At 41.5% G+C, this 14,571-nt stretch overlaps 1 protein-coding gene across 1 annotated transcript in view; it reads right to left on the bottom strand.

Moving 5' to 3' along the window:
- LOC142217228 (aldehyde oxidase 1-like) overlaps nt 1-14,571 on the bottom strand; it is a 95,191-nt gene that overhangs the window by 70,330 nt on the left and 10,290 nt on the right. Inside the window, exons 3-8 of the mRNA XM_075285424.1 lie at nt 12,628-12,724; nt 8,295-8,403; nt 3,815-3,941; nt 2,897-2,958; nt 2,768-2,818; nt 2,190-2,270 (exon numbers count right to left, since the gene is read on the bottom strand). Of these exons, the coding sequence (XP_075141525.1) occupies nt 2,190-2,270; nt 2,768-2,818; nt 2,897-2,958; nt 3,815-3,941; nt 8,295-8,403; nt 12,628-12,724 (527 nt within the window). The remainder of the gene's footprint in view (nt 1-2,189; nt 2,271-2,767; nt 2,819-2,896; nt 2,959-3,814; nt 3,942-8,294; nt 8,404-12,627; nt 12,725-14,571) is intronic.

Below are 14,571 nucleotides of genomic sequence, written 5' to 3'. Positions count from 1 at the left end.
CCTACATTATTATTAATACAAAGCACACATACCTTTGGAGGTATTGTGTGCTTTGTAGTTCTCCAGCTAAAAACTTATATATTATATATTATTGCCCCAGTTCCCTCTCCACAGTGCCGCACACCCGATGTCCCAACAATCCCCCCCCGTCCACCCTCTAACATCTTTCCATTGCCCCCTGTACCCATACCTCCCAACTTTTGAAGAACCAAAAGAGGGACAAATTTTGCCCCACCCACTGTTATGTTGACTCCGCCCACTCATTAATTTTTCATGTGCCCGCACACTGTATAATCCTCCTACAGTGACCCGTAAATTATATGTCCCCCTCTGTCTCTCCCCCAGCTTCATATACACCCTTCATCTGCCCCCAGTTTCATGTCCCTCCATCTCTGCCCCCAGTTTCATGTCCCCCCATCTCTGCCCCCAGATTCATGTCCCCCAACTCTGCCCCCAGATTCATGTCCCCCCAACTGTGCCCCCAGATTCATGTCCCCCCAACTCTGCCCCCAGATTCATGTCCCCCCAACTCTGCCCCCAGATTCATGTCCCCCCATCTCTGCCCCCAGATTCATGTCCCCTTCATCTCTGCCCCAGATTCATGTCCCCTCCATCTCTGCCCCCAGATTCATGTCCCTCCATCTCTGCCCCCAGATTCATGTCCCCTCCATCTCTGCCCCCAAATTCATGTCTCTCCATCTCTGCCCCCAGATTCATGTCCCTCCATCTCTGCCCCCAGATTCATGTCTCCCCCATCTCTGCCCCCAGATTCATGTCCCCTCCATCTCTGCCCCCAGATTCATGTCCCTCCATCTCTGCCCCCAGATTCATGTCCTCTCCATCTCTGCCCCCAGATTCATGTCTCCCCCATCTCTTCCCCCAGATTCATGTCCCCTCCATCTCTGCCCCCAGATTCATGTCCTCTCATCTCTGCCCCCAGATTCATGTCCCTCCATCTCTGCCCCCAGATTCATATCTCCAAATCTCTGCCCCCAGATTCATGCCCCCCATCTCTGCCCCCAGATTAATGTCCCCTCCATCTCTGCCTCCAGATTCATATCTCCTCCATCTCTGCCCCCAGATTCATGTACCTCCATCTCTGCCCCCAGTGTCATGCCGTCCTCTCCTTCATCTGCCCCCAGTTTCACGTTCCACATTACACTTACCTTCTCCTTCGTTTCCCCGCTGCTCTCTGCGCGCCTCTCTCTCTTACTGGTGCACAGTTGTAGACGCGATGTGACGGCAGATGAGGCGGCAGCGGCGAAGCGAGGAACTGACCTGTGTCAGCTCCCTGCTTCAGCCGCGTATGTATTCAACTCAGATCTGCGTCCTCTGGATGCAGATCTGAGTTGAAACAGGACATACAATGACTGCTGTGGGCGCCAGGGGGCCGGCACACGGTGGCGGGCCAAAACCGGGCCCCCCCATTTTTAAATTTGACCGGGCCCCTGACGCCAATAGCAGTAGTACTGGCCTATCGGCGGCCCCGCATGTGACATATCAGTTTTTCTGTTTTGGGGTCAGGACTGGGTGACAATCATAAAATAAAATGAGTGCTCCAGGCGGCATGGCCCCACCTTGAGTGCAATGAACATTTCACTTGCATATGGAATTGAATAAAAGTTGAATTTCTAAGCAGCAAAACTGTACTTTGAAACAGATAAGGTATATTGACTTTACCACTGACTCTACAACAGTATATACGTGGTTTAGAAACAATGTTGGTGGTGGCAGACTCCCTTTCAATACCCTGGATTATTGGGACTCCCTGTGCCAATATGTTTAGTACAGCCACATTTTTATGACATGTAAGGGCTAGTTCACATGTGTACATGCAATACACTGGCATCCCGTCGAGGTATTCTGCGATGGATTAGGCCCAAATGAATGGGCCGGAGCCTCACACTGCGGACGCAGTGGCTGATTCAGCCACGGATTCTGCGGCAAGATAGGGCAGCTCGCTTCTTTTTTCCGCTACTAGCTAGTGGTAAAAAGAAGTGAACGGCTCCCAATGAAGTCAATGGGAGTAGCGGATTTTGAGCCGGATTCCACGTCAAACTCTGCTGCCAACTTGCTCCGTGTGAACTAGCCCAGGAGCGGAGTACCTAGTACTGTGTTTGTTCTCCTGTAGTTACTGCATTGTCAAAGTAAGCTGGACATCTGAGGAGTGTTTCATTTATTGCACTCACCATCAGTTCAGGTGGAAATATCAACTCTTGTGTTGAATCCACTGGTAGAAGATCTTGTTTATTGAAGAGTTGGGGTGACTGCTTGAATAAATATGTAATACAAATGCATTGTCAGTTTTTATGTTTTTTTTTTTCAGTTTTACATAAAACAAATAACTACAGCAAAGCAGAAAAAGAATATTTGCCACTACAGGGATTTCAGATACACAGCAATAATGAATAACTCTATCAAAGTCCAGCACTCAACTACTGCTGGTACTGCCACTGAAATTAATAAAGTGGGGGTGATGTGTCTACTGTGGTTACATTCACAATAGCAGTAATACACCCCTGTTCTCAGAATCGGTGGGGGTCTCAGCTATCAGACCAGCAGCGATTAGCAATTTCTACCATATCTTTTGGTCAAAGGTTAAATATTTTCATTATATAACCTCTGTAAATAGGTCATTTCAAAGACTAAATGAACAAAATTCTTAATATTTTATAACTAAGCTGAACATATATTTATCTTGGTATGTAAAAAGCTACCATTTACATTGTGTACAAAATGAGACAAGAAACAAAGCTATATACCATACCGTTGTCTCAGGAAGCGTATTGTCTTCATTGCTTTGACTTAAACAGCAATTCTAAGAAAAGAAATAGTCCAGTAAGCAGAAATGTAGGGGTACGATAAACCAAATAAATGAAGAAAACATTCCACTAACCTTAGCAAAGGTCTTAAAACCATCCAAAATGGGCCTGTAACCTGTGCATCTACAGAGGTTTCCTAGAGCATGAGAAAGAATTAGTAACTTACTTTTTCTACCAAAATAAACCAGTGATGTAAAAAAAAAAAAAAAGAATTAGTAACCATCTTTAGATGTTCACATATGAAATTAAGGAATACAAGAGGCAATGGAATAATAGCTTATACAATGACACAGTATAGTAAGCAGACACAAAGCAACAACTTACTTAAAAATGTATTACATTCTCTGAAAGGTAACACTACAAGTTGTCAGAAGGCTTCAAATCACTTTGATAGACTGTATCATTACATGTATTGTACAAGTACAGTACAGTAAAGGGGTTATCTGGGTACTTAACATGTAGGGTCTATCCTGCTTAAACATCATAGTCCCTTCAAATACTGTAGCTTAAAGGGGTTGGCCACTTTCAGACCAATATTGACAAACAAATGTACAATAAAAAGATATACAATTTTCCAATATACTTTTTGTATCAATTCCTCATGGTTTTCTAGATTTCGGCTTGCTGCCATTCATTCTGTTACTTCTAGAGGATAAAACTCTGACCATGGTCATGTGATTTACGGTCCATGGTCATGTGATGACTCATCACATGACCAAGGACCGTAAATCATATGACCATGGTCAGAGTTTTATCCTCTACAAGTAACAGAATGAATGACAGCAAGCCGAAAACTAGAAAACCGTGAGGAATTGATAGAGAAAGTATATTGGAAAATTGTATATCTTTTTATTGTACATTATTTTGTCAATATTGGTCTGAAAGTGGCCAACCCCTTTAAGCTTATTACACATAAGGGATTTTGGACTTGAGATACTCGGCTATTCAACAATATCAAATTGGCTATAGGAATAGATACATTGACTACCTACCAGATAAGTAAGCCATGATCTCGTCAATAGTGGGCTCTGGGTTATTTCTCAGTAAAGAGTACATGGACATCACCATCCCGGGACTACAGAAGCCACACTGTGAACCATGAGCTTTAGCTAATCTCTCCTAAAGCATGAACATAAAAAGTAGTTATTATAAATAATTGTAAGTCAACAGCCTTAACTTTACAAGTCAGCAATGCCAGGGACTTATACATAAAGATATATTAAATAAAAATGTGTTCTTAGAAAATCTTCATGAACAGAAAAGTCCACAGTGATACTAGAATGACTAATGACCAGCATGGTGGCCATATGGGTGATCCATTGTGGCCAGCAACACACTCCTCCACAATCAAAGCCATTGTGCCCAGTATGTCTCCAAGACCCCAAACCCTGCAGATCGCCCAAAGCTGCCACTGGTGATGAAGGATGTGGACACCGGTAGATGAGAACTCTATGGTAAGTTTACACCAAATGTATATTTAGGTACATAAAGGCATGAAATGTACATCATGGTTTGACATAAATGTTTCTGTGTTTTCCTTAGAGAACTAGAAATTGGATAGACAGGTTCCTAGGAGCCCTGGGGGTGTTCCACACTATGTTTTAAGCCAATTTAAGGTGCGGTTCATATTGACCTTGTTAGACCCAAAACAAATCTTGGACATGACCCATGAGAACCCCAACAAAACAAATCCTAGGTTCGCTGATCTCTAATTGTAGGCTGAATTGACAAACAGTATTCTTCTGCTGTCACAGGGAAATGTACAAGAACTCCTCCTGTTACCAATGAATGTCCTAAGATGTGAAATTCAATGAAATAGATGGTGTTTCTAGCAAATAAGAGGCTTTCCTCTTTAAGTTACTCCATGCAATCTCAAGTTGGTTAACCTCAAAGCTACTCTCCACTCCTACACAAAATCTTCCTTAAAAGATGTCCTCCAAACTGGCCCATTCTTTGGGACTATAGGAATTGACTCCCGCGCAGGATAATCTGACCAATGGCTAACGTCATTGAGTAGCACCATAGGAGAGCAACAAATAATTTCTCCTGAGGTGCAGCTGACAGGGAGAGGGGCATGTACATTAAGTTTCCAAGGAGCCACTGTTCAATACAGCTTCCAGAAAGTTCTGGAAAACTGACCATGTAATAACCTGCACCAGTTAAAGTGGCACAAGCATTCAACATAGTGCAAGTGCAACATGATACAACATAACAAAAAACATACTAGATTATGATGCAGTAATACTTTAAACACTGCACCTTCACTACAGCCATAGGAGAAGTCGGTACATGGATTTAATTAACCACTTTCAAACATAAGGAAAATGTTCGTTCTTGTACCGTGTTAGCCAGTGGGTTGGAAATATAAAAAAACAAAAAAACTTTGATAGTCTTCAGTAGATGATACCTTTTTAATGACTAACTCATAATGATGACAAATTACAACGTTTCGGAACGCTTCGGCTCCTTTATCTAGTAAATTTAAAACATTTCTGAAGGATGCATATTTATATACAGAAAGGGCACCAGTTCCATCCCACCATCAACCTGACGCTCAATCACTCCTACTTGGAAATAAACTTCCTGGATGCAGTCATCAAGATACAGGACAACAAAATTGAGACATCACTGTATTGAAAGCCGATTGACCGACCAACCTACGTAGGATGGGATAGCTTTCAGTCGAAACAAATAAAGAACTCTATTGTATACAGCCAGGCCATCAGATACCATCGCATATGTTCTAACCCTGCAGATAGAAATGAACACCTTGGAGGCCTCAGAAACACATTCTTGAGGCAGGGTTACCATCCAAGAACAATTGATAACCAAATCACCAGGGCCACCAGAATACCAAGATCTGATTTATTAAGATACAATACCAAAAAGGTAAACAATCGGGTGCCCCTGGTAGTCACATATAACCCACACCTGGAGACGCTAAGAGGTATCACACGCAAAGTACATCCACTACTACAAAAAGACAACCGTCTAACATCCATATTTCCAGATCCCCCTCTCCTGTGCTACAGACAGCCACCAAACCTCAGGAATATGGTTGTCAGCAGATCACTGTCACCTCCAACTAACACAGGAACATTTCCGTGCGGTTAGAAACGTTGCAAAACCTGCCCGCACATACTGACCACTGACAGGATAGAGATACCAAACTCGAACAGAGAATATAAAATCCCAGGTACGTCCACCTGCAGTACACCCAATGTAGTGTATTTAATAATATGCACCAAATGTTCCACTGATAATCTGTATGTTGGAGAGACCGGACAGCAACTTAGAATGCGGATGAACTCACATCACCATACAATTAGAGAACGAAGAATGGACCTTCCCGTATCAAAACATTTCTGCAATGAGGATCATAATATCACATGAAAATTTTAGTTTTGAGAGGGAATTTCAGATCAAAGAGGGAATGACGCATTCATGAGTGTAAATTCATGACCCTGCTTTAAACACTGGAGTGTAGATTGAATTTGTCACACAGTTTTATGTCACTTTACAGAAACGTGTGAACTTATAAGGACCTGTAAGTGTTTACATTGTCTCTACCAATTACTAACTACGCCCCCCCCCCTTCCTCCTGGAATTCTAACACCCTATGTGCCCTTTCTGTATATAAATATGCATCCTTCAGAAATGTTTTAAATTTACTTGATAAAGGAGCCGAAGCGTTCCAAAACGTCGTACTTTGTCATCATTATGAGTTAGCCATTAAAAAGGTATCAACTACTGAAGACTATCAAAGTTTTTTTGTTTTTTTACATTTTCAAACAGCAAGTCAAAGTATTCATGGTGCGCGTCCCACGCCTACTTACACTACGTAGATTTGAAAGCTTCATTGTGCAATGTCTGACATTAGGCTCCCCATGTATACCATATAAACGGTGTACCATGTAATCTAGTCTATACAGACCACAAAAAAAACAACAAAACAAAAAGGCATAACTATGACCGTTATACATACTAGACTGGCATATGCCAAAGGGCACTCTTAGCACACATGGATTGAATAGGGCTGTGAACAAAAACTTGAGAGTCTTCAGTAGTTGATACCTTTTTTAATGGCCAACTAATAATGATGAAAACAAACGTTTCCTTATCTTTAAAACTGGTCAATTGGCTTCAGTGGTTTTATGTGTATATAAGGGGAGATTGCCCTTTCTGGCTCCAGCCAAACAGTTTTATTACCCCTGGACAAACAGATGTCAAAGGAGCGAGGGCTATTGACCCTGAGCTTAACCCAGACAAAGCTTTTCAGCAGCCAGGAAAACATTCTTCTTTCTCAGGATCCTACAGTTGGGAGAAGGCGGAGGGGGGGGGGTTACCTGGCATGGATGTGTGGCTGGACACTGGCCTTAACTGAGAAGAAGACCTAGATCTATGGAGCCAGCTAAGAGAGCTGAGAGTGGCCATTTTCACTAAAGAAGATCTCCAAGCTCCTAGAACTAAAGTCTCTTTTAAGTATTATTCTGTCTCATTCCTTTTTATTTTCATAGCTGTTTGTATTGTGTGTCACTTGTTATCTCTCTATTAGAGATGAGCAAATTTCTAAAAAATTTGATTCGGCAGCTTCGTCGCATTTCCCAATACAATTCCATTCGATCCAAATTAATTTGCGGCGAACTTTAAAAAACAACTATTTTCTCGCCTGCAGAGAGGAGGGGATATGCATTTTAAACTAAGGTAGGCTAGTCTACTCCTACGTTTGCCATTGCATCACGCACCTTGCGATGTCCTGGTCCTCCCAGCTCTTGTAGAAAAAGAATAAAGATGGCCACCAGCCATGCGCAGAGCCACTCGTATAGGACTAGAAAAAAAATGGCCGCCAGGCATGCGCAGAGCCACTCGTATAGGACTAGAAAAAAAATGGACACCGGGCATGCGCAGAGCCACTCATATAGGACTAGAAAAAAAATGGACACCGGGCATGCGCAGAGCCACTCGTATAGGACTAGAAAAAAAATGGGCGCCGGGCATGCACAGAGCCACTCGTATAGGGCTAGAAAAAAAATGGCCGCCGATCATACGCAGAGCCGCTCTTGGAGGAATGGAAAAAAGATGGCCGCCGTGCACATGCAGATCTTTTTTCTAGTCCTACTAAAGTTGATGCAAGGTAGGAGATGACACAACTTTCATGTCAAATTACTCCTGGTTTAAATTATAATACATTTGTTGAGTTTGTTGGGTTGTGACTGCCCCACCAAATCCTGCTTGCATCCTCCTCACTTTTTACAAAAATTAGATTGAGAACCCCATGTGAAATAGGGACAGATGTGCATAACAGCAAACTCTATACTGTCCTGTGAAATATGTTGATACTTAAGAGAAAACTAAATAACCATATTTGCTCTAGGTCATCTCCAAGGACCATTTCTGGCTCTGCGAAAATCAGGGTCTTCTTGTTATCATAGCTTTAAAGAACATCACATACTGAACAATTGTCAGGTCTACCTGGACTGGGTGCAGCCTTGTGGATGTATTTCCTATTCCTTCTGTTGTCGTTACTGCCATTCCATGCAGGGAACAAATAGGAATCAGACATGCTGTTGCTGGGTAATGTCTATAGATTAGTAAAGGATTATGAAAATGAGAACATTTCATCATGCATAAAAAATAGATACAAAATAGAAGGAGATATTGTACTCTCTTCATGGCAGTGCTGCTCGGTGGAAGTATTTTTCAATCCATTATACAAAGTTCAAGTAAGTTCAAAGAGGGCCTGGATGCCATTCTCAAAGAGAACAATATTACAGGTTATGGATTCTAGATTTTAAGGACATGTTGATCCAGGGTTTTTAGACTGACTGACAGATTGGAGTCAGGAAAGATTTTTTTCCCCTGAAATGGGGAACTAGGCATGAGCCTCATGGGTTGTTTTTTTTTGCCTTCCTCTGGATCAACACTGTAGGGATTGTAAGGTTATAGGTTGGACGTGTTGAACTGTTTTCTTCATCCAACCTCATCTACTATGTAACTATAAGTTGCCATCCAGCTTCCATCTTCCTCACCTTTTCATGTAGATTGTTCAAGTATCTAAGACACATCATTTATCAAATACAATTTAAAGGGGACATTTTATTAACATTCCAAAGCTGAGCCCCTGAAATTTAAAGTCTCATATGTATCCCTGCACCAAAAAGCAAAATCTGAAGAAATATGAGCAGTCCAGCTCAATGTAAGGCAACATTTTGATTATAATACTTACCTACCCCAAGTACGATCTTTAGAGTGATGTCCAATCCATCAGCTCTGCATTTGACATGACCACAGACTGAGCTTGAAGAATGTCAATGCAATGACCAAAATGTTGCCTTACATTTAAATGGTGGATGGGCACGTATCAGACATTAATCTTCAAGAACTCAGATTTAGGATATTAATACAATATTGTCTTTATTTGCATTTGGTAAATGATGTGCTGAGGTTACTTGAACAATCTGAATGAAAAACTAAAGGCGATACAAGATGGATGCCAACTTACACAGAATGTTCCTTCTGTAAATTGGATACAACTTTACCATGTTTTCTTCATATACATTTGTGTCCTTCTTTGTCCTTCCATATAGTATATGTTTCAACATGCTTGCTCTAAAAATATGTTCTCTATATGAGGTTAGTACAAACAGCCCACATTTGAATGGAATGCTGTGGATTGGCATTTGCCTCCTTATATAAGACATACAGCATATTGTTTGGGTCACTGGTAAGGAAGTGTATTGAGAGGTCTAACCACTCCTGAGAAAAAGGCATGTCTATGTTGAAAATACAATGCACTATTTGTATGACTTATGCCCTGTTCACATCTGCTTTTGTATTCCGTCTGGAAGGAGTCCGCATGGAGACCGCCAAACGGAATACAAAAGCAATTCCAAGTGCTGTGCTGTAAAAGCACACGGACCCCATAGACTATAATGGGGTCCATGTGCTTGCCGCACACTGCCCGCACAAATCAAGCAGATGTGAACCAACCCTTACAGCGATGTGTTTGCAGTTATGGGGCATTTCAAGATGGAAAGAATTGTTAAATGTTGCAAAGTTAAGATTAAAATGTTGCAAATGATATATAGCGTAGATTTCCTATATAACTCGCGCTGGTTTATAGGTTCCTTTCACCTTTACTATTCACACCTGATTTTGGCTTCAAAAACTGCATCAACAAAACTTGAATATGGAAATTTAGCCTCACCATTGGATCAAATGTCAGCTTCTCACTTATTCACATTTAGAAGATAAAAATGTATTGGCAATGATTTTTTCAATTGATAAAATTTGTATTAATACAAATACATAATATGCAAAAATGATGTAGGTGCTAAGAAAAATTTTAGCCATGGGCTAAGCAGGCAACTGAATATAGGTGCCTGTCAATATACTTCAGTTAAAGGAAATCTATCAGATTGTAAATGCAGTCCTATTTTCAGGCAGCAGGTTATAGGGCAGGAGGAGGTGAGGAGATCGATATATAACTTGGTGGCAACAAATTTAATATAGATAGCATTTTGGTCTTTACATCTGTGATCAGTGGCGTAACTAGGAATGGCGGGGCCCCGTGGCGAACTTTTGACATGGGGCCCCCCCCTCCCCAAACCGATGCCGAAGACCTCGACTGACCCCCTCCTCCGCACTCTATTATGTCCTTTAGTAAGCCCTGCACACAGTATTATCCCCCATAGTGTCCCCTGCACACACAGTATTTACCCCTATAGTGTCCCCTGCACACACAGTATTATTAACCCCTATAGTGTCCAATGCACACACAGTATTAACCCCTATAGTGTCCCCTGCACACACAGTATTATTAACCCCTATAGTGTCCAATGCACACACAGTATTAACCCCTATAGTGTCCAATGCACACAGTATTATTAACCCCTATAGTGTCCAATGCACACAGTATTATTAACCCCTATAGTGTCCAATGTACACACAGTATTAACCCCTATAGTGCCCCTGCACACACAGTATTATCCCCCATAGTGTCCCCATATGTCCCACTGTGGACACCTATAAACATTTATTATACTCTGGGGTCTGAAAAGACCCCAGAGTATAATAATCGGAGACCCGGGGGATTAAAACCATTAAAAGAACAGAGATAGTTGCTTACCTGTTCCTGTCGGCTGTCCTGTCCGCTCTTGTCCAGCTTTAATGACGTCAGACGTCACATGACCCGGGAAGCTGGCCTGGGTCATGTGACGTCAGAGACGTCAGACACAAATGACGGAGGCCTGGCAGGATCGCGGGGAGGTAAGTAACACTGTTTTTTATGTTACCTTACCCCTCCCGGTGTGCCGATCATTATACTCGGGGGTCTGCAAAGACCCCCGAGTATAATGATAGCCTCTGTGGGCCCCGCGGTGTCACTTGCCGATCCCGGCCCAGCCAGGATCGGCAAGTGAATGGGGCCCGTAACGGACTTTAAAAAAAACAAACAAAAACGCAGCGGTAGCGGCTGTCACCGGGCCCCCTAATGGCCCGGGCCCTGTGGCAGCTGCTACTGCTGCTACCACGGTAGTTACGCCCCTGTCTGTGATCATTCACGACTTAGGAGTCCAGTAGGCGGTTCAACATGCCGATTCACATTTATATGACTGTGCACACAAAACTAGTTGTCAAATACTGTAAAGACTGCTCACTGGACCTTTAGGAGTAGAAGGGGCAAGTATGTAAAAGAATGACAGGTTATACCGAATCTTTTCCCATAAAATATATCATATATAAAATATATATCATTTTGTGCTTCTCCTTCTGCTCTACAACATGTTGCTTGAATATGCATGAACAATGTGAGATAGTTCTTATCAAGAGACTTTTTTATATATATTTTTATGCATATGTACAGCAAGCTGAACACTATGAAGCAGTTTAGGTTGTTCTTTGTGACTGACATTTGTGCAGCAGTTTCATGACCACACTCTTTGTGCATTTAACTCTTACACCTGCAATAGCACATCATGGAAATTGCTTACAGCTATGACAGCAGCCACCTTTTCAATTACAAGCAGGATGAATTGCATAAAACACTTTATAGCTTTTAATTAGGATCACTCCCCAAAAGTATCTTTTGGCATGTAGGGAGACCAAAATTTGTCTTAAAAGAAAGAAGGGATTCCTAAATGTAGAGAGAGAGTAATATGAGCACTTTATTAAAGAGGAGTCTGTTAGCAGGAAAATCATAAAGTAATGAAAGTACCTTGTAGTGCTCTTCATACACTTTCCAAATATGCTTTTGTATCCAGCATTGCAGCTCCATTATTGAGAAAATTGTTGTTTTATTCACATGCAAATTAGACAAAGAAAAGTTTTGGGGTGCTTCTTATCTTCCCCAGTCTAGCTCTGCACTGTAGATTATCTTCTTTAATTGCCATTGAGATCAACACCCTTTTCACCTAATTTGTACTTGAATAAAACTGCAATTTTTTGGGGATAATGGAGCTGCAATGTTGTATAGCAAAGTCATGTTTGGAGAGTGTGTAAAGAACACTACATTTTACGGTCATTGCTTTGATTACAATTTTCCTGATGACAGACTCCCTTCAATTTAGATTATATATTAGTTTAGGATATTTTATTCTGTCATAATAAAAAAGAAACACCAAAAACATCCCCTTTGTGTAGTGCACAATAATCTTGAGTAAAAGAATGGACATGGATAAGAGCATAAGACATACCCTATGTTCAAACACCAGAAATTGAAATGAGGCTACACCAAAAAATAAATGTAATCTAATGCCACTTTTATTGACTTTTATTAGTATTTTCTCACCAGGTTGTGAAAGGATACAAGATTTTGTGAGACACCGGATGAACGGTCGACACCATCACAGTGCAGGCACCACAGCCACCTCCTCCACAGCCATATTTTGTTCCAGTAAGATGCACTGGATTAGACGTAGTTAAGGCAAATATTCAGAGTATCAAAGTTCTGTCATTGTTAAGAAAACAATAGGGCATGAAAGGAATCCTCCACGGATATACAGTTTGGATAACAGAAGGTTTAGTATTGAGGGGATATAGTCACTCCATAGGGAGAGACCACCAATTAGGTGTGCGGAGTCTTATTAAGCCATGAGCACTCCACTGTGCAAAGGAACATGGGAAGAATATGCAAATCTGACTTCCATGATGTAATTAGGAAGCTAGTGCCTCAAGTATGCACACCAATAGAGGGCGCTCACTAAGAATGTGCAAGTCTATCTTCCATGATGTAGTTAGGAAGACAGAGTAGGTTTAGTATTCACTGAATAACCTGCTAATCCACTTTCTCCTATTCTCTTGTGAGTAATGTACAATCATTGTAAAACGAGAGCTTTATAATATACAGTACTCTGTGTTTAATTCCGCACCATTTTAAAGAGGACCTTTCACCACCTTCAACAAGTTCAGCCCTTTACATAACTTACCAGAAGCTGCTCCACTGATTCTGGCACAGTTGTAATGTTCTCTTTAACACCCACCGTTCCTGAACAATAAGTGCTGTTAGTTTTGGTGTCTGATATACTATTTAGGCTCTGTATGGTCAGGAGGGCAGTGTCAGGCAGGAGCAGACGGGGGTGTGATTCTGAGCTCTGGCACTGGCTGCCTCCGATTGGAGCTCTGAATCACACCCCCTGCCTGACACTGCCCTTCTGACATTACAGAGCTTACATAGCACATCAGGCACCAAAACTAACTGCTCTTGTTGCTCTGGAATGGTGGAGGAGCTCCAATTAACAGACTCCAGCAATGGTAATGAATTGGTGCTTGCTGTTAACACCTTCTTGGTTAGTGTCATACATTTATAATAGTGACCAAATGATCAGTACTTTGTGTTCCCCCTTAGCCCTGGCATTAATTTTATAATGACAGCCTGGGTCCTAAGTAACACTTGTCAGGGCATATACAAGGAATGGTCTAAAACTATGGTTCTCAAGATATCAAGGGAAAGAGATTACGGGTATGTTGGATTTCAACATGTTTGATCAGATTCTTCTTACTATACTATGTACAACGCCATCTGCTTCTGGCTCAGTACACTGTCATTACTGGATCTGGGTGATAATAATCTTGAAGATAGGCCTTTAAAAAAAGAAAGCCCAGAAACCCTGGGGACACACATGGTGAGTTTGAAGTAAGTTAGCCTCTGTGAAATTGCAAACTACTGTAACAGTGTAGTGGATGGGATATAAACCAATCTCATCCGCACACTGTCCATAAATTGCCTTGTGCTGTGGGTTTTGTACATGTCATTTACTGCTCTTTGTTTGTCTGTGGTTTTCAACCTTTGCAGTGCTGAAAGTCATGGAGAAAACAAGGACAGGTCTGCGGTGGATCCGACAGCCTGAAAAATTATAATAACTATTAATGAAATTGCATAACGTTTTAATATACAATTATGCTTTTATTTCCATATGTCTGAAGAACCTGCTTTGATCGATTCTGTAATCCTCTTATTACATTATGCAAACAAATCCTCTAATGGCGTCCCACATCCTCTGCTGATTTCACAATATTATAGATTATTATCACACCCAGTTTTAGTGTTTCTATGTGGTGTGTAGGGATGGTATCAAAATGCAGACACTCTATTCCGAAATTAATAGTGTATTTTTTTATTATTTATTTTTTTTCTTTTTAGAGTCCTATTAATTCCATGGTGCTGTACATTTGAGGATTTGCGTACAATACACAAAATACACAGCACAAATACAATACAAAGAGTGACCAACTGGTACGGTGGGATAGAGGG

The sequence above is a fragment of the Leptodactylus fuscus genome, chromosome 8, assembly GCF_031893055.1.
Source record: "Leptodactylus fuscus isolate aLepFus1 chromosome 8, aLepFus1.hap2, whole genome shotgun sequence".
Classification (NCBI taxonomy): Eukaryota; Metazoa; Chordata; class Amphibia; order Anura; family Leptodactylidae; genus Leptodactylus; species Leptodactylus fuscus.
Note: the sequence above shows the minus strand (reverse complement) of the source record. Positions and strands in the feature narration are given on the sequence as shown.